This window comes from Brassica oleracea, chromosome C5 (assembly GCF_000695525.1).
Source record: "Brassica oleracea var. oleracea cultivar TO1000 chromosome C5, BOL, whole genome shotgun sequence".
NCBI lineage: Eukaryota > Viridiplantae > Streptophyta > Magnoliopsida > Brassicales > Brassicaceae > Brassica > Brassica oleracea.
In genome coordinates this window covers 42,782,604-42,801,762 of record NC_027752.1, presented here as the reverse complement: position 1 = coordinate 42,801,762, position 19,159 = coordinate 42,782,604, and the positions used below count along the sequence as shown (strand labels likewise).

At 37.3% G+C, this 19,159-nt stretch overlaps 4 protein-coding genes across 4 annotated transcripts; 3 read left to right on the top strand and 1 right to left on the bottom strand.

Moving 5' to 3' along the window:
- Window positions 1-118: 118 nt before the first annotated feature.
- On the top strand, window positions 119-2,142 carry LOC106292371. Its single transcript, XM_013727965.1, has 5 exons — window positions 119-687; window positions 857-986; window positions 1,095-1,382; window positions 1,472-1,690; window positions 1,783-2,142. Exons 1-5 carry the CDS (start codon window positions 119-121, stop codon window positions 2,140-2,142), a joined length of 1,566 nt encoding a protein of 521 aa, XP_013583419.1.
- A 6,612-nt stretch (window positions 2,143-8,754) lies between these two features.
- Window positions 8,755-10,044, top strand: LOC106293867 (zinc finger protein ZAT5-like). Its single transcript, XM_013729504.1, has one exon. It carries the CDS (start codon window positions 8,885-8,887, stop codon window positions 10,037-10,039), a length of 1,155 nt encoding a protein of 384 aa, XP_013584958.1. The 5' UTR covers window positions 8,755-8,884; the 3' UTR covers window positions 10,040-10,044.
- Window positions 10,045-12,685: 2,641 nt separating this feature from the next.
- LOC106295423 (NAC domain-containing protein 78-like) lies at window positions 12,686-15,898 on the top strand. Its single transcript, XM_013731319.1, has 4 exons — window positions 12,686-13,244; window positions 14,273-14,550; window positions 14,630-14,815; window positions 14,947-15,898. The coding sequence occupies exons 1-4, from the start codon at window positions 13,022-13,024 to the stop codon at window positions 15,613-15,615; spliced, it is 1,356 nt and encodes a 451-aa protein (XP_013586773.1). The 5' UTR covers window positions 12,686-13,021; the 3' UTR covers window positions 15,616-15,898.
- Window positions 15,669-18,899, bottom strand: LOC106295424 (protein BTR1-like). The gene is made up of 9 exons (XM_013731320.1): window positions 18,742-18,899; window positions 18,589-18,654; window positions 18,064-18,302; window positions 17,855-17,958; window positions 17,428-17,615; window positions 17,058-17,137; window positions 16,699-16,794; window positions 16,534-16,595; window positions 15,669-16,436 (listed from the first exon to the last, which is right to left on the bottom strand). Exons 2-9 carry the CDS (start codon window positions 18,647-18,649, stop codon window positions 16,316-16,318), a joined length of 951 nt encoding a protein of 316 aa, XP_013586774.1. The 5' UTR covers window positions 18,650-18,654; window positions 18,742-18,899; the 3' UTR covers window positions 15,669-16,315.
- Window positions 18,900-19,159: the final 260 nt, after the last annotated feature.

Sequence of the window (19,159 nt, the reverse complement as noted above, 5' to 3'; positions counted from 1 at the left end):
TCTCTCCCACCGGTCTCGATCTCGATCTCTCCCACCGAGCTCGATCTCGATCTCTCCCACCGGTCACAATCTCGATCTCTCCCGCCGATCCCGATCTCTCCAGCATCTGTCTCCGAAGATGGGTGGAAAGAGGAAGCGAAATACCGTCAAACCCAACTCCTCTCGGGTTACACAACGCCCAGCTACTTTACCAGCTCAGTATGACTTCATACCGAGGGATCCATCTCCGTCGATCCCACCCGTTCTCCCTAAGAACAAACCTCTCCCTAAGAACAAACCTCTCCCTAAGAACAATCCTCTCCCATCTGTTCGCGATTATCCTCCTCCGAGAAAGCTGTTTCCGGAAACGAACTTCCCACCTTCTCAATCAGCTCCGTCGCCTCTCACTCCAGCTGCTGCGAAGTCTCAACCTCAACAGCGACAAACTCACTCGACTGAACGTATGAACAAACTTCCTCCAAGTCAACCGGCTCCAGTTCGAGCATCTCAATCGCCTCACAGTTCTGAAGCACAAAATTCTCGTTTTCCAGATGAGGAGGAGGAGGAGGATATGTCCGATGTAGAGGCTCCGGTTCAACCTAATCTCGCCTCTGACCATATGGATCTTTTGAACTCCCTCCTAAACCAGCCAGGTCGAGCGAAGAACACAATTGTCCTGTCTCGCAACCTTGAGCCTGGAACCACATGGTATTTTGTCTTCCTTTCTTACAATTGTTGATGATTCAGGAATATAGATTTGTTGATGATTCTTTGATGATTCATTGCTTATTGGTTATTAATCAGTTATGTTCTTTGCTTGTTTTCTTTTAGAAATTTAATTTAAAAATTTGTATTGATGATAATTATATGTTTGTAGGTTTGGGTATGACAAGTCGAGCTTGTCTAGAAAGATTACCAAGATTTTAAAGAACAAGTTTAATAAGCCTTTCTACAGCTGGACTCGTGTGCCTAGAGACAGACAAGAACGCTACTTTCTGGAATTTGCCGTAAGTTTCTCTGTCTCTTCTCTGTTTTTTGAACAAGTTTATTACACACTGTTTTTTTAATTCTTTGGTTTTTGATGGCTAACTAGTATCTTCTATGTTCATTTGTAGAAAACTCACACATGGGATCCATCATTGACTGGTGTTGTGCAAGAACATTTCGAGGCCATTGCTCTTCTACGAATGAAAGACATGGTCAGCGAAGTAAGGACATCTCGGCAGCAGCCTAATTGGATAGGCGACACACTCTGGAAACTAATGACCGACTATTGGGACACTGACGCTGCGGTTGCAAAGAGTGCTACAGCATCAGCATCTAGAATGTCTGACCGTCAAGGTCTTGGCTTTCACACACATAACTCTGGCCAGAAGTCTTATATGCAGCTCCACCAAGAGATGGTGAGTCCCTACTTCTTATCTGTTCATTGTGATAAGTCTGTTTGGTTTTTAAACATTTTATACTGATCTTTTCTTCCATTTTACTTCAGGTTGTTGAATTGGGAAGACCAGTGAGCTTTGGTGAAGTATTCATCAGAGCTCATACAAAGTCAGATGGAACCTTTAGTGATTTCAAAGCTAAACAAGTTATTGAGGCTTTCAAGAAGCAAAAAGAAGCTAAGTTGGCCACCCTTGAGACTGATGATCACACCGAGACTGGGCAGCATCCACCACTATCAATAGAAGAGGAGAATGAGCTGTTTATTCAGGTTGGGTTTCTTACTCAACATTTTCTTTTTTGCATTCATAATAGTCTCTCACTTGTTATTGATATAGTCTTGCTTGTTATTGCTTGTTATAGGCCACTTTCACCAATGACAGGGGGCAAATTTATGGCCTTGGAAGCTTGAAGAACCAACTTAATGAAGTGGCATATGACCCAAGAAGCTTGTCCTCTTTCATCCAAATGCAACAGCAACTTGAAGAAGCTCAACGCCAAATCAAAGAACAAGCTGCTCTTCTTGCAAAGGCTGAGGAAGATCGTGCCCAAGCTGCTGCTGCTGCGGCAATGGTTGAGGAAGAGCGTTCCAGAGTTATAGCTACTCAGCAAGCTACGATCGATGAGTTGTTAATGGTTCGGAAGTACATCGCCACCACAGACCAGAGATTCTTGGACTTCATCTCCAAAGAAACAGCTTCATCTGATCCCCATCATGTTTAGGTCTTTCCCTTCTCCTATGTGAAAAACTACCTTTTGGATGTGTGAAACTTGTAAACTCTTTGGAGTTCTTTCTGTTTGAAACTTGAATACTCCTAAGTTATGGAGTTCTTTTGTTTGTGTATGGTACATGTATTTAAAACTTTTATGATTTCAAAATCGTTTTTAGTAGTACTAATAGCAGATTTAAATAACAAATCATGGACAAGAAAAACAATACACCAAAATCATATATTTAACAGCCAAAAAAATATGGTAATTAGTCGCGTATCAGTCGCTAAATCAGTCGTATATTTTAAGCATTTCAGTCGCTAATCAGTCGTGATTCGGTAGCAGTAATATACCGACTGTTTTCCTACAGAGATAGTTAGTCACTAAGTCAGTCGTGTAATCAGTCGCTAAATGCAGTCGTTAAACTCAGTCGTTAAATTCAGTCGCTAAACGCAGTCGTTAAACTCAGTCGTTAAATTCAGTCGCTAAACGCAGTCGTTAAACTCAGTCGTTAAATTCAGTCGCTAAACGCAGTCGTTAAACTCAGTCGTTAAATTCAGTCGCTAAACGCAGTCGTTAAACTCAGTCGTTAAATTCAGTCGCTAAACGCAGTCGTTAAACTCAGTCGTTAAATTCAGTCGCTAAACGCAGTCGTTAAACTCAGTCGTTAAATTCAGTCGCTAAACGCAGTCGTTAAACTCAGTCGTTAAATTCAGTCGCTAAACGCAGTCGTTAAACTCAGTCGTTAAATTCAGTCGCTAAACGCAGTCGTTAAACTCAGTCGTTAAATTCAGTCGCTAAACGCAGTCGTTAAACTCAGTCGTTAAATTCAGTCGCTAAACGCAGTCGTTAAATTCAGTCACTAAGCCGTCGTAGAATAGTCACTAAATAAGTCGTAAATCAGTCGCCATATGCCCTACTAATTACCGACTGAAGTTACGACTGATCATAATAGTCGTCAAACAGTCGCTAAATACCGACTGTTTTACGACTAAAATATTTAGCGACGAGGTATATTACGACGACTCTTATCAGTCGTCAATCAGTCGGAAATGACCATTTACCGACTGAATACCGACTAATACCGTAGTCGGAAACGACCTGTTTTCTTGTAGTGAACACTCCCCACGGCGGTGGTTGTGTCGTGACAGATCCTGATGATGGTCCATAGTCTCCCGCAAACCTTGCTCCGAACAAGTTTCGCGGTTCCTCCATGACTCCCTTTCCAGATCCTTCTCCGTGATACACCTTTGGCTTGATCGGCTCGCCTGGGTTGGAGATCACACCGGAGGTAACCAGCCCTGCATCTCGCCGGACTTCCCCCCCCCCGATCTGATCGTCCTTCCTCAGGTCGAGCTTCTCAAAACCCATGGTGAGCAGCTTCATCATCTCGGTCATCTTCGCCTCCATTCGTTCCTCCAGCGTGGACAGCTTCCCCTCCATGGCGATCAAACGTTCATCGTCACGTTGGATCTGCTCCACCGCTTTGTCCTCAGGTTTCCTCGGTGCCATCGCAAACGTCCAGGTTCGTCTTGCTCTGATACCAAATTTGATATGACTAGTATGTAAAACTTAGACTTGTAGAAACTGCAATGTAATTCCTTCAAGAACAAGTAATACAACGTTCAGAGTTTTACTAAAGAAGTACTCTCTCTCCTCACAAAATGATCGACCTTCACACTCGATAACAAACTCTTATTCTCTCTTAACATATATAGAAAGCTTAAATGAATCTACACGTCACGTCTTCCCATGTATCCTCTCTCTCCAGGTTGTTACTAACGATCCTCCTCGCTAGATCTTTATTCCTTCTCACGTGTTGCTCTAGATCTTTTCCGAATCGATCACACGTGCGTTCCCTCCCTTCCTCTGACTTGGGCCTCTCCTGCGGTATTGGTAAACAATAGGCGGCCTACGGGCCTCATACATAACATTTTCAAACAAGAAGGCATTTTCCTCCAGAGCAAGCTTTGAAGGGCTTTCCAGTGTAGGACGCTTGTAAAAGTCAGACACCTGTTTAAGGAGAATTCATAAACGCCTGAGAACATGCAATGCAAACCTTTAACAAAGAGAGAAAAGTCATTTTCCTACCGAAGCAGGATTTGAGCCACTGACAAGTGTGGTGGATCAACTGTTTTAGCATGGCGAGCTTCTTATCCTTCTGAAAATCAACAAGAATGACTTCAATTCTGACACCTTCCTCTCCCAAAGCATGAAGCTCATTCGGAGTAGGTAGTCTATTATATAGTTCCTTTACTCTCTTGTCCTGCAGCCAAAAAAAAAAAATCACGTTAGAAGCAGCACCTTCCTAAATAAGAAAAATAAAAACTCACCGGAACAACTGAGTAGAAACCATTAGAAATGGGTTCACAAAGCATTCCAGTATCCCAAAGAAGCTGTTGTGATGCTGTTTCTCTCTCTCTCTCTCTTGAGTTCCACAAACAACGATGAACAAATCGTTCGGTTATATCGAAGGAAAGGTACAAACAGAGAAAGAATCGCTTCTGTGTCGTGCAATCCCTAGTGAATAAGAAAGGATCGAGAGATCATCGGGAGATTTTTTTTGACACGTGTACTCAAGACACGGTTCTTGCTTCCGGTTTAATAAGACCATGATTAACCCATAATTTTTAGAATGAGATTCTTAACTCATGATTTAACATTTTTTTGTTTTTTTGTTTTTTTTTTACACTTTTTGGTTAAAAACCGACTTTTATATCTCTTATTTAAAACCGATTTTTAACTTTTCTTAGTTAAAAACTAAAAAACGGTTCTTAACCGAACCCAAGTTACTCATACTCTTAGGTAAGGTTAAGAGAAGTTCCTTGTATTAATTACAATTTAAAAAAAAATATATTACAATAATGCTAAGAAATAGAGACCGAATTTAATCATACTCTAAAAGTTATTATGTAAACATAATAATAACATTATCTTATTCTAATACAATTTTGTAATTAAATTTTATTTTATTTCAAAAATTTGTGGCTAACAATCTTACACATCAAAGAAGAGTATTATGGGAATTTCTTGCAGACTGTATTTTAAGAACCTTTTCTATTTTCTTTTTATTATTGTAATTTTCTTTATTTCATAAGAATCCCATAAAAAATCTTCATTGGACATGCTCTTAATGTTCTTATTAGATTAAAATTAAAATTAAAACTAAAACAAAACATTATTACTCCTAATAAAATTAATCATCTTCTTGTTTTTTCGTTATAGTCTTTGCTTTGTACTTGGTGTCAAATGAAGCTTGCTAAGAAAACACCGTAATATTTCGAAACCTCCTTCCTGATAATCGTGTTCTGAGAGTTAATTTTGAATCGAACAAAAAGGATTGTGAAATCGGCAAATTCAAAGGTGTTCCACATCGTATTAACATACGTGAGGCTTGCATTGAAAGAACAACTTGGACATGCTTATTGCAACAAGGAGGTTTCACTTCAATTTTTAGAGCATGGTTAGGAAATGTAATTCCTCGATGTGGAGAGTAACGATCGTATATGTTGCCAAAGAGGTTGGAATTTACAAATCCGAAAATGCTGGTCCAGAATTGTTCGACCAGCACACAAAAATATTCAGGGCTAAGCAGATTGGGGATAAGTTATATATATATATCAGAGATGGCAATAATAGATCTGGACAGCGGGCCTAGTCTGTAAAGGACTGTCGCGGGACGGTATTGGGACGAGATTTTCTAGCTCCGTAAATTTGCGTGCTTCGCGGGACGGGTCTTTGCTGGACTAGACCATTTGCGGAATGGGCCGAAACTGGATCATGTGGGATTACATTTTTTTCTTCATTTTTTATTTTACCTGAAAAAAACGAGAAAAAAGTGAGAAGAAAGCGATTCTTGTGACTTTGTCCCCAGAAAACATAAGGAGTTCTGACAATGATGATTCGAACTCCGGTGATGATGATTCGAGCTCCGGCGACTCCAACTCCATCGATGACGATTCGAGCTCTGGTGGTGTTTTGATTTGGTTTTCTCTTTTTATTACACACAACTATGAATTGTTTTATTACAGTGTGATATTTTTTGTTTAAGTTGATTGGTTTTGTTTTCAGTACTGTGAAATTATGTTTTTCTTAAATTAAATTTGGTTAAAATGGTGTTGTTTAGGAGAAAAGTTAGTTGTATATCACATCACTTGTATAATTTGGTAAATTATTACAAATTATTACAACGACAATAATTCAATCAGATTCAAACTTAACAAAAGCTTATGCTGATAATAAAATAAGGATTTTAACTCAAGAACGCAAGCACAAACAAAGCTTTGTGGCATTGATTTTGATAAGGCTTTTAGTGAAACCTAATGAACTCTCTTCAACTCTTTTACATAACTCTTCTACTTGAACATTCATGAAAGAAGCTGTAGCAGGCGGTTTGATAAGGAGGTGTCCTACGGGACGGCCTGCGAAGGCCTATATATTCTGCGGTATGGGTTTGGGCTCGCATTTTGAAGACCACAGTCCGCGCGGGATAGGTCCGCTATGACCCGCTCGACGACTTACCTGCCGCGATACTGGATGGAACGGGATGGGTAAACCTGTTTGAAATCTCTGAGATATATGTTTTCATTTTGCTCTTGATATTGACATTTTGGCTTTGACATAAGGGGAAGTAGTAAAGTTAATATTAAAATATCAAAGGTTTGATTTTTTAATTTATTTTATAATTTTTTAATAAAGAAATAAGCGATCTATAAAGCAAAATAATTAGAGAATTCCCATATATATGTCTAAGAACTGTTTAAACAATTATCACTATATTCTTAAATGATATACATTGCACTAGTTAAGGTGCTGTGTGGTTTCTTAAATGGATATTTGAAAATCATGAATTGATATATATTGATATATATATATATATATATATATATGTATATTTTACCTTCTTAATTCTTTTACAATACTTAAGGATGTTTTTGGCCGGAACAATACTTAAGTATATAATACTGAAAGTATGTACTAATGTGTATTGAATGGTATGTTGTGGTTGCATGCACTCCATGTTATCCAGTCGACTCTTACATAATCATTGGGAATAAACAATTATTGGCCACTATCGTTTTTAAGCTAATTATTAGCTACATCCAACAATGTAGAGTAGACTTTTTAGAAAATAACACAGCACCTAAATTCACATATTTATTGATTTCTTATTACTTAGTAATATTCTTTACGTGAAGTGGGTGCTCTTTCAGTTACAAAAAAAAAAAAAAAAAAGTGGGTGCTCTTCACATCATGCAACATGAACAAATCGGCATATACTTCATAATACGTACACACGCCAACATGTATTAACTATATTACTATTATATATTAAAACTGTAGTTTATACACAAACCACAAGTTAGACTTTCAGTTCACAGTTGTTGGCACAAAATATCAGTAGTAAATAATTATGCGAATATGCATGAAAATTGTAAATTAATAATCAACCGACCAAACATAACACCCTATTCCATTCTTCTCACATAAATTCATAGTTGACAATATTAACTGAACTCACCGCATTTGAAAAATGTATATAACACACATCGTTGATGTTAGCATGCTGATTAATTTTCCACTTGATTGATATGGTCATTTTTCTTCTCATGAAATTACACGTTTTGGAATTTGTTTCAAACTAAGAGAATTGGTCATTGTCTAGTTATGCTTCCCCAGTTATTGTCTCAACTCTCAAGTCTGGTTTTATAAGTCGTCGTACTCTTACGACTTATTGGGTGGACTTTAGTTTTTTCTTTCGTAAGTCATTAGAAATTAAATAGAAGAGTATTTATGCGCTAAACCAACACGTGCAAAGAGATGCGTACGTAGACGTATAAGAAATATGCCAAAAATGAAAAAAAAATATATATATATGCCAAAAATATAAATAAACAAAACAAAATAAAAAGGAACAATATGGGAGTGGAGTAATGGTAGAGAGATAGGAAGGCAGAGCCGTAGGTTCCGTGAGAGCCAGGCTTGCACTCTCATTAATTTATACATTCGTTCACCATAAGTAACCTCTAAGCCTCTACTTCCATTTTATTTTAGTGTTTTTGGCTTATCATTTATATTTTCTCAACGATGGTAGAAGATCACATAAGAATATTCAAAACTAGTTTTGGTAAATATATAGCTCTGGTGTGAAACTTATAAGGGATATACAATATAGCATATGATTAGTTAAAATTGGATCGTTATTTGTATCAGTCACAAGAATGTTATATTGATCAGTTTCGGTAATTAACCGAAAGATGTTAGTCCGCTTCGTATTTGAAACATTGGTATTTAGATCTCTAACCACATGTTATTATCTTTTTAAGAAGCCACGTGATTCTTTAGGCATAACAGAACTAATCCAAGAATAGGTTGTTTATACAGAGTAAAAGAAAGCGATGTTGAAGAGACAAATAATACATTACTCAAGTTATTGTCTAAATTTACACATAAAAATTGTAATAGACAATAACAGAAGTACTAAAATTTAAGAGGTTGCTAAAAGACAAGTCCAACATATTCCACACACTTGAGAATGTGTTGTCTCCCTTTGACTCCTCTCCATAAATCACTCTCTATTTATGTATGCATCTCTCCAATCCACACACATACATCTCTCTCCCTTAACACACATAAACATCCTAGTTTATATATTTGTAATCCTCACCATCTCCATCTTCAAATTCAACTCTCTCTAATTCATCTTCTAGCTCTTCCCTCTTTAATTACTTTTTTGAATCTATTTATATAGCCAATGGAGACAGCAGAGGAGGCGATATCGGCAGCTAAAGAGCAAGCCTTGATCCTTAAAGGGAAGAGGACTAAGAGGCAGCGTCTGCAGTCCCCAATCCCTTTCTCTATCGTCCCTCCTATGTCTTCTCAAGAACCTGATGTGGAAGATGAGTCCACCAGTCTTGTTTCCAAGGAGAAGAGTCTCAATGATGAGATCAACACCAACAAGAATGATAACAACATGTTAAGCAATGGTGTGACATCTCCTGCCTCTTCATCTTCTAACAACAATGCAACATTAAAGACCGCCGCTGACGAGGAAGACCAAGACATGGCTAATTGTTTGATCCTCCTCGCCCAAGGTCACTATACCCCTCAACAACAACCACAACAAACAAGACAGTTTATGATGAGTTACCAAGAATCTGGTAATAACAATAACAATGCGTATAGATCTAGCAGCAGAAGGTTTCTCGAGACATCTAATGGGACCACGAGTGGAGGCAGAGCCGGTTACTATGTTTACCAATGCAAAACGTGTGACCGGACTTTTCCTTCTTTCCAAGCTCTTGGTGGCCATAGAGCCAGCCACAAGAAGCCTAAAGCCGCAGCGGGTCTTCACTCCGACCATGACCTCAAGAAGTCTATCTACAACGACGCCGTTTCTCTTCATCTCAACAACGTCCCCGCCGCAACTCCTAACAATAATAGTAGCCACAGGTCGCTTGTGGTGTACGGCAAAGCGAATAACAATAAAGTCCATGAATGTGGGATATGTGGAGCTGAGTTCACATCCGGACAAGCCTTAGGTGGTCACATGAGACGTCATAGAGGCGCAGTGGTGGCCTCAGCAGCATCCGCTTCCACCGCAACGGTTAGGGTTGCGGCCACTGCGGGTACAGCAAACACGGCTTTGTCATTATCACCTATGTCGTTTGACCAAATGTCGGTTCATCCGGTTCAGGCTCCGGTTAAGAGAGCGAGGAGCGCGGTTGTGTCGTTAGATTTGGATCTGAATCTACCTGCCTCGGAAGATGTGAATCGAGTCAACGGATTAAGCTTTGCTTCAAAGCAAGAACAGGAACAGGAACATGAACATGAACAAACACATCAGAGAGAAGAACAAAAAACTCTTGTTTTGTCTTCCGCTCCTACATTGGTGGATTGCCATTACTAAGTCAAATATTTGATACCAAAATTCGTTTATTAATTTTTTTGAAATTTTACGCAAAAATTGATGAACCATTTTTTAAGAAAATTACTGATTCCTTGCTTGTACAAGAATTGCAAGATTCCTTTTTTTGTTTACTTCGTTTCAAAAGAAAACCCTATCATTATACAAATGCGCATATGCATAAATGCTATGTAATTACATCTACGCTAATGTAAGATCTTTTGGTTGAACAATAAAACTAAAAATAATATACTCCACGGTAGAAAGTCATGCTACATTTAATATCTAATTTTATCATTTAAATTTTGGACCTACCAAAATTTTTTATTGGGCTATCAATAGTTGGATTTAAACAATAGATAATCCATTGGATTTATAGATAGTATAAATTAAATAAATATAATTTAATATTATAATACTATACCTCTATATGCTAAATATTTAAATATTTGTCGATGTTAACTTTTAAAATTATAAAGATTTTTTTTAAACAACAAAAATCAAATTATCTAACAATGATTAATCTATACTACCTTAAACCAGTGAAAACAAATTTTAAACTATATAGTTTATTTTAAAAATTAAACAAACACTAAATGTTTAATTATTTACTCGATAATATAAATCTATGAAACGAAAAGTTTAATTTTTTAAAAACTTTATAAATTTGTGAAATGTTACAATATCTTTGAATATGACAATAAAACAATATTTTACTAATCTTTATATATATAGTTACGATTTAAATAATGAAATAATAATCTGAATATATATATATATATATATATATATATATATATATATATATAAGAAGATACAAATACATGTGAAAGTTTGAAACAATCTATTCAATGAAAAAAAATATACAGTAAACTTATTATGTTTTAGAAGTTGATAGACACATATATATTATAATATATACCAATTTAGAATTGAAAACAAAATATTTATATAAAAATAAATGAAAACAAAAACCCGCGCGGTTGCGCGGGTTGAGATCTAGTAAAACATTAAAAACAAATTTAATGTTAACTCTTTCAAAATAAATATAATGTTAACTTTGTTTAACGTCCCAAAAATCATGCAAATCATTAGAAAATGCAAGTATTTACTAGAATCGCAATTCACAAGTCACTAACACTTTTCTGGTACGGGACTTTGTCAGTCACGGAAATGGGCTACAAATGAATGATGGGCTTTAAAAGTATCCTATAATCTCAAAAGAAGTTAGGCCCAGGACTAAACACGAGGTTCGAACAAGTATGAGGCCGAAAAAGTTGTCTTGATATTTTAGCATTTTGTCCTTTATGGGGACAGTGGTGTGACGGGTGTCAGTTAGCTGACAACCTAAATAAATATTAAATTTTTGTATTTTACTGTTTCAAAAGTTATGTGATATGATATTTTCGTTTTGAAACTCTTGTTTCCAATAGTTAAAACGGAGCAGAACCAAACAAATAATGCATGTTATCATTACTGTTATTTTAAAATATATAAGTGTTGACAGAAGAATTATACCTATAATTTTGAATGTGGGAAAACACAATTTTAATAAACTTAAGAGAAGTAATAATAATGAAGAGTTATCGACTACAAAATCCAAACTACGAACTGAAAATTGAAAGAAAATTAGATTGGACTTGCACTATTAGTAGATTGGTAGATAGAACAAAGAAGCAAATTAAATGAAGATGAATAAATATTAAGAGAAAATGGGGAAGATGATGATTCGTGTGGACCAAGTCTTCTTCTCCTTTAGCTTGCCTTATTGGTAAAGTATCCTTTAGCAAGCAAACGTACCTGTCACTCCTTTATTTTGTTTTCACCTTCTATTCTCTCATTAACTTTTTCTTCTTCTTTTTGTTTGGGTCAACTTCTCAATAACTTTTGTGTACGTTTAGATTATTTTATCAACAATCAGTGTTACTATACTATATATATATATATATTTTTTTTTTTTACTATACTATATTTTAAACTGATGATATCTCTGGAACAAAGAAAACGACATTATCCTAGTAAAAGAAAATTTCTTAATTTTAAAAGGTTGGACAAAATTGGATACTGTTTCAGTTTATAAGGATTTAAAATATTTATTTGGTATGGAAATTGAACCGAAATTTCAAGGTTACATAAATAGCAATTTTTTCTTCAAAATTACAAAAATATATCGAAAACAAGATGCTTTGCATTTTTGATGATATATTAAAAGGGAATAATATCATAGTTTAAACATTTTCAGAAAAAATAAAACCATCCTATATTTTACATATATATCTCCCATAAATAGCAGTATTTCCTTAAGTTTTAACCCTAATTTGGTAAAATTTAAAATTTGAATACTCTTTAATAGAATATAAAATATTTTTTTACGATGCGTTTAGCAAAAAATAATTTTTAAATTTTTATTTCGTTTCGTAAAAAATATCACATTTAATTTAATAAAATATATATCACCTTGATTTGATAGACTTTTTATTGCATAATATGCTCTTTTGTCAACTATATATATTATTATTATTAAATAAATACAAACTATTCTTTTAGAAAAAAAAAGGAAAATACAATCTATTTTCTTTTACTTCTTACTTTTCAAACCACTAACAGTGATTCCTCTATTTTACTTCACAAAACGACAAAAAACTAAGCAGTAACATTTGCTAGGGTTTTATTACAGCAACCCTTTAGTGAGGGAAGAGAGAAAAAAAACATAAATAATCGAGAAAAAATGAAAAAAGCAAAACTGGAATCGCAATCCAAAACACTTGTTTTCTAACCTTCTCGGAAACGCAAAAAAAAGAAAAGAAAAGAAAAATAAATTTCTTGCAATTGAAGGTACCTTTAATCGTGGCCTTCTTCTCTCTTTGGTTTCTTCTCCGTATAATTAAAAAAACCCATTTCCCAACTTTCCTTTGGGTGTTCGTCTGGTGAGGTTTGGTGAACGAGAGAGAGAAGAAGACAACAAGTACGAGTCTTTTGCTTCAAATGGGTCGCGAATCTGTGGCTGTGGTGTCTTCGCCGCCGACGGCGACTGCGAGGGGTACTGCTACTGTAGCGGCGACATCGCTTGCTCCTGGGTTTCGATTTCATCCGACTGATGAAGAACTCGTGAGCTATTACTTGAAGAGAAAGGTTATGGGTAAGCCCGTACGTTTCGATGCGATTGGGGATGTCGATATCTACAAGCATGAGCCTTGGGACTTAGCAGGTGCTTCGCTGGGTTTCTCTAATCTCTCTTTGTCTCTTCCGTGTCTGGGAAAAGAGTTTAGCTTTATGGGTTTTTTTTTCTCTGCTTCTTCATGGTTTTGTCTCCTGATTCAATTCTGGGAAAAGAGTTTGGCTTTATGGGCTCTGAGTTGCAGATCTACCTTTTGCTATATTTAGGCTGTAAAACTGTGAAGAGATTGTGCATCCTATGGACTTATTAATTGGGCAAAATCTAGTTTTTTTTCTCTCAGATTTCTTGAGAAATTATGTATGAATTGAGCTTCAGTTTTGTTTGCTTGTGTTTCAGGTAATGAAGTTTGTTATTCTGTGTTTTTGTCTGTACTTTTTTAGTTTAGTGTTATCATGTCCAGTTGATATTGTCTTCTGTATTTCAGATTCCTTAAGGATTTCATGCTAACTTGTGCTTCCGCATTAGTTTGCTTGTGTCTCAGGACATGAAAGTTTGTTGTTGCGTGTCTGGGTATCTCAAGTTTGGGTTTTGTCCTCTGATGTGTTGTGTGTGTTCCAGTGTTTTCAGTTTTGTTTGCTTGTGATTCAGGAAATGAAGTTTGTTATTCTGTGTTTGGTTATCTGAAGGTTTTGAGTTTTGTGTTTCTTAAGCCAGGTTCATTTTTTGTCCACTGGTGTCATTTATTTCAGATTCGTTTAGGATATCTTGTTAACTTGTGCTTCCGCATTAGTTTGCTTGTGTCTCAGGACATGAAAGTTTATTGTTGCGGGTCTGGGTATCTCAAGTTTGGTTTCTGTCTTCTGCTGTATTGTGAGTGTTTTCAGTTTTGTTTGCTTGTGTTTCAGGAAATGAAGTATGTTCTTCTGTTTTACCATATGAAGTTTTGAGATTACTGTTATTAAATCAGGCTTCATATTCCTTAAGGATTTCTTGCTAACTCGTGCTTCCACATTAGTTTGCTTGTGTATCAGGACATGAACTTTGTTGTTGCTTGTCTTGTCTGAGTATCTCAAGTTTGACTTTTTCCCTCTTCTGCTGTGTTGTGTGTCTGTTTCCAGTGTTCTCGAGGTTGAAGACAAGAGACCAGGAATGGTACTTCTACAGCGCGCTAGACAAGAAGTACGGGAACGGCGCTAGAATGAACCGAGCCACTAACAAAGGCTACTGGAAAGCAACTGGAAAAGACCGAGAAATCCGCCGTGACATTCAGTTGCTCGGTATGAAAAAAACACTCGTTTTCCACAGCGGGCGTGCCCCGGATGGGCTCCGGACCAATTGGGTCATGCACGAGTATCGCCTTGTGGACTATGAAACTGAATCCAATGGAAACCTCGTGGTATAGTTTTTTTTATCTTCCAAAGAGTTACCTATCAGTTTGTTTGATACTGTCTAAAGAATCGTTTGTTTGGTTGCAGCAAGATGCATATGTGTTGTGCAGAGTGTTCCACAAGAATAACATTGGGCCACCAAGTGGGAACAGATACGCGCCATTCTTGGAAGAGGAATGGGCTGATGAGGGAGTCGCTCTGATTCCAGGAGTAGACGTTAGGGTCAGGGCAGAGCCGCTACCTTTTGCCAATGGAAACAACCAGATGGACCAGGTTTGTGCTTCCTTCATATATGCAAAAGATATGTGTTGAAACCATCTCTTAAGTAGTTCCAGTGGGTTCAGATCTTTTGTGTGTGCCCTCTTGGGTTCATATAACTTTGTAACTTGTCTTATGAAATTCAGCCAGCAAGCAAGGACCTCATTAACATCAACGAGCCACCAAGAGAGACTACCCCAATGGATATCGAAGTTAGCCATCAGAATCATCATGAGAATGCCCCCAAGCCGCAGGAGAATAACAACAATAACCATTATGATGAAGCTGAGGAAGCACTCAAACTTGAGCAAGCAGAAGAAGACGAGCGTCCTCCTCCTGCATGTGTTCTCAACAAAGAAGCTCCATTGCCTCTCCTTCAATACAAACGAAGACGCCAAAACGAACCAAACAACAACTCAAGCAGGACCACACAGGATCACTGTTCGTCCACAATAACAACCGTCGACAATACACCAATAACTTTAATCTCATCATCTGCTGCTGCTGCCACCAACACCGCCATCTCTGCATTGCTTGAATTCTCTCTCATGGGTATATCCGCAAAGAAAGAAAACACACCGCAACCTCCTAACAAGGAAGCTTATCCTCCTGCTCCGCTTCCATCTATTGAAGAGAAGCTTAATGATCTCCAGAAGGAGGTTCATCAGATGTCTGTTGAGAGAGAGACTTTCAAGCTTGAGATGATGAGTGCAGAGGCTATGATCAGTATTCTCCAGTCGAGGATCGATGCACTTCGCCAGGAGAACGATGAGCTGAGGAAGAACAACGCCACCAAGGGACAAGCGGTGCTCTAAAACCAACTCTTCAGGTTTCTTCTCCTTTGCATTCTAGCTGTAATATTATGAGCTATCTATGTAGCTTCTTCAGACGGATTGAGAACCATGTGAGTCTCTGTTGTAAAATTAGGATAAACCGGATCGCAGCCGCTGAGCTGGGTGTCTTTTTTCTTTCTTTCGGATGTTTAAGCATCTTTTGCGAACATGGTCAGGTTGGTCCATTGTCATATATTATCCTATCATGCTCTTTTCAGACAAGAACGCTATATGTTTGTTTCAAGAGTGCATGGTTTGATGGTCACCTATTTGGGCAAAAACCGTTAATAGTGGTCAGATCTGAGGGCATAATCGTCTCTTTACTTCTCGTACTGTATCTCATAATGTTCCGTCTTTATGAGAGTAAAGTGATTTTCAAGTAATACCGTGACTGGGGGTTGTCAGAAGGAAGGGCTTTATCGTCATTGACCAATTCCCGTAGGGCTACATCAGCGACAGCTACGGTAGAAGACTTTTGCTACAAGTGAAGAAACTAACAAAAGAGATGCTACTAATCAAATAAACATAGCACCTTTGCACACGGAAGAGATTTATTTGATGACCTCTCTTTGACATTTCAATGTTTGCATAGAAAGGGCATGCCTGCATTGACCGTTGAAGAGCTATTGATAATCTGAAATTGAGATTTTGATGTTATATACTAGAACACTTGTTTTAAAAACTAGTCTGTATCCATGTCAGTTTCATCCTTGGCCCTCCTCTTCGATGCCTTGTCAACTTTACGTTCTATAATCGATACAGCTAAATCGATCGAAGCTTGAAATCCAGAGATAGTAACTTTCCTGATAAAAAACATGTCAGAAGAAAGAAGTTAGACACTACATTGTTCAAGCTCTGCATGTTATTTCAGTAGCAAGCAAATGTTTTGTTAGACAATACCTATCAGTAGTTCCAGGGAGAAACCCTCCTCGGCCTGATATCTTTATTCTGGCACCACTTGACTGCCATTTTACAGATTCAAAAGACAACAAAGGCGTGAGAGATTGGTGATGATGAAATTGAGTGAGAAGAGAGTCGAAAGGGATCGGAAATATTGGAACGGACCTCACTGATCTCCATGATGTGACTTCCTTTACGGCCAATGACCACACCTATGTGCTCATCCGACACACCTATTGTCACCGAGTTGTAACTATCTTCCTATAATATAAACAAAAAAACATTTCTAAGTATTGGCTTAAACTTTTGAACTAAATATCTTATACTCTAGTTTCGTTGAGCAGAAAACAGCCATTCAAAGAAACATTTAAACTCTAAAATGACCTTCTTTCCAGGGAAGTCTAGATAAAGCATGGGCAGTCTCCTATCTTTTAGACTTTGCTAGCAGCCAGCATCATAGAATTTCTTTCATAATCACTGATATAAATTTATGACTGAAGATATATTGTGAGAAGAGAGAAAACCTTGTGATTTTGTTTACTTCCAAGAGATCTGCGTGACTTCACCGATTTCCATGCGTGCAAAATGTTGCGAAGACCTAAATCTGGCGTTGAAAAGGATCTTTAGAAGAAAATGAAGATTCACCAACCGACTTATTTGTTCGGAAAATTAGGCAAGTGACTGAAGTTTTGTCCTTGGAAGTTACAGTGCCTTACCAGATACCAATAACACTAACCTAATACTATCTATGACATATATAGCCGTGCCTAGTTGCTAGCAAATGCAGAAGTCATTACTTCTAGACACAATCACAGAAACACAGAACATGATAACGAAAGACAATTCAAGAAGGAGATCAAACTCAATTAGTAAGCCACTTGTGGAAGAATATACCTTTTCTATATGAATTGGGGGAGTGCATTTGCTGGGAGTAATCATCCTCTTCGGTAAGCTTAGTCAAAATCAAAGCAATTGCGCGCATCTGCTCCTCCATGGTTCCAGATAGTGTCAATAGCCTATCACTCAGCTCGAAGTCCAGAGGAGATATCTTGATACCAGCCTTGGAGTTTTCAATAAAGAACCTATGGCAAGACAATCATATACGTTAAGGGTTAGAAGATGTAGTAATGCCACATCCTGAAATTAAATATAAATATCCAAAGATTTGACTCTGGACCCCATAAAATCCCTTTTATTCTATGAAGAGAAGATTCCTTGTTCTCTTGAAGATATGAAGTATGAAACAATGACAACAACAAGAACACATTCTCATATGTCAATTTCCCAGATAAACTACGAGAATAGAAAGCAAAAAACTTACCTGATGGTGGCTCCTCCTTTTCCAATGATGCTTCCACATGAACTGTGTGGAATCACAACTCTTGTTCTCCTAAGCTCAACATCACTACCATCTTCAGCTTGAAGCTATCAAAAATGAGGAAAACCAAATAAGGATAAATGCAGACAGCTAGAAGCAATTGAGGTCACTGTGCAACATCACTGTGCTTCTAGCAATTCAGAAAAAATTACCTGACAGTGCAATTTAGCAAGAACAAGCTGGAATGCAGTGAGAACTTGTACAGTCGTGCCAGACATCACAACGATTCTACAAGTCGTTCCTGGGAAATATTCTTGATTACGCGAGAGCAGGATTTGAGCACCAGAGTGATCCTGGAACTGAGTGATGGTTGAGCCACCTTTCCCAATCACATAACCAGCCAACGCTTTGGGTACAAGGAAACGTATGTGCGTTGGCTTCTCACTAGAGTCTGAAACAGGATGAAAAAAAATACACCAGCCACTCTAAGAAACAAAGTATAATATCACCCACTAAATTACACTATTGGATCCTAGAGATAGTGAGCTCGATCTCTTTCCTTAAATTTTTAAATAATTTCGTCGATGATCTGAATATCTGATTATAGTCGAACTTGAGGGAAGCTAAACAGATAGAATGCAATCCAATCCAATCATCAGCGCCGCAAATCAAAACTTCTAGTTTTCTCTAATTCGATGGAATTATGCCGGGAGGAGCAAAATCGAATCGGAAAGTACCAGGTTCTTGCGATGGCTCCTCCGGGGATTCATCCGTCGTTTCGGACTCGGTGGAATCCATTTCCGCTGCGAAAGATAGAGAAACAATCAGCCGATGGAGTCTTGGAGATGAGGGAAAGAGAGAGGACTCGATTTGATGAAATCTGCACTTACCTCTCTGCTTGTGTAAGTATGAATCTCCTTCCGTTAACTCCGCCGCAAATTTTTCACTATGAGTTGTAAATCTCCGGCGACGTAGTGGTGATTCTCTCGGCGTTCGTAATCGTATTCTGTTAACCGCCTTCTTCGTGTTTGTTGCTGAGGTGGTTGGTTTGTTTGTCAACTCTGATTGAAAAAGAGTCAAACTTGTTATTTTTTTATTAATTTTGTTTTTTGTCAAATCCAACTTATTTTAATTAAATAATAATTAATTTAGGGGCAAATCTCCAAAATAGCACTTTTATAAGTTTATATCACAAAAATAGCACTCCAAAACTAAAATGACCAAAATAGCACATTTCTAAGTTTATCCTTTGAAAATTTTAATTTTTTTATTTTTCAAAATTTGAAATCTTATCCCCAAAACCTCATT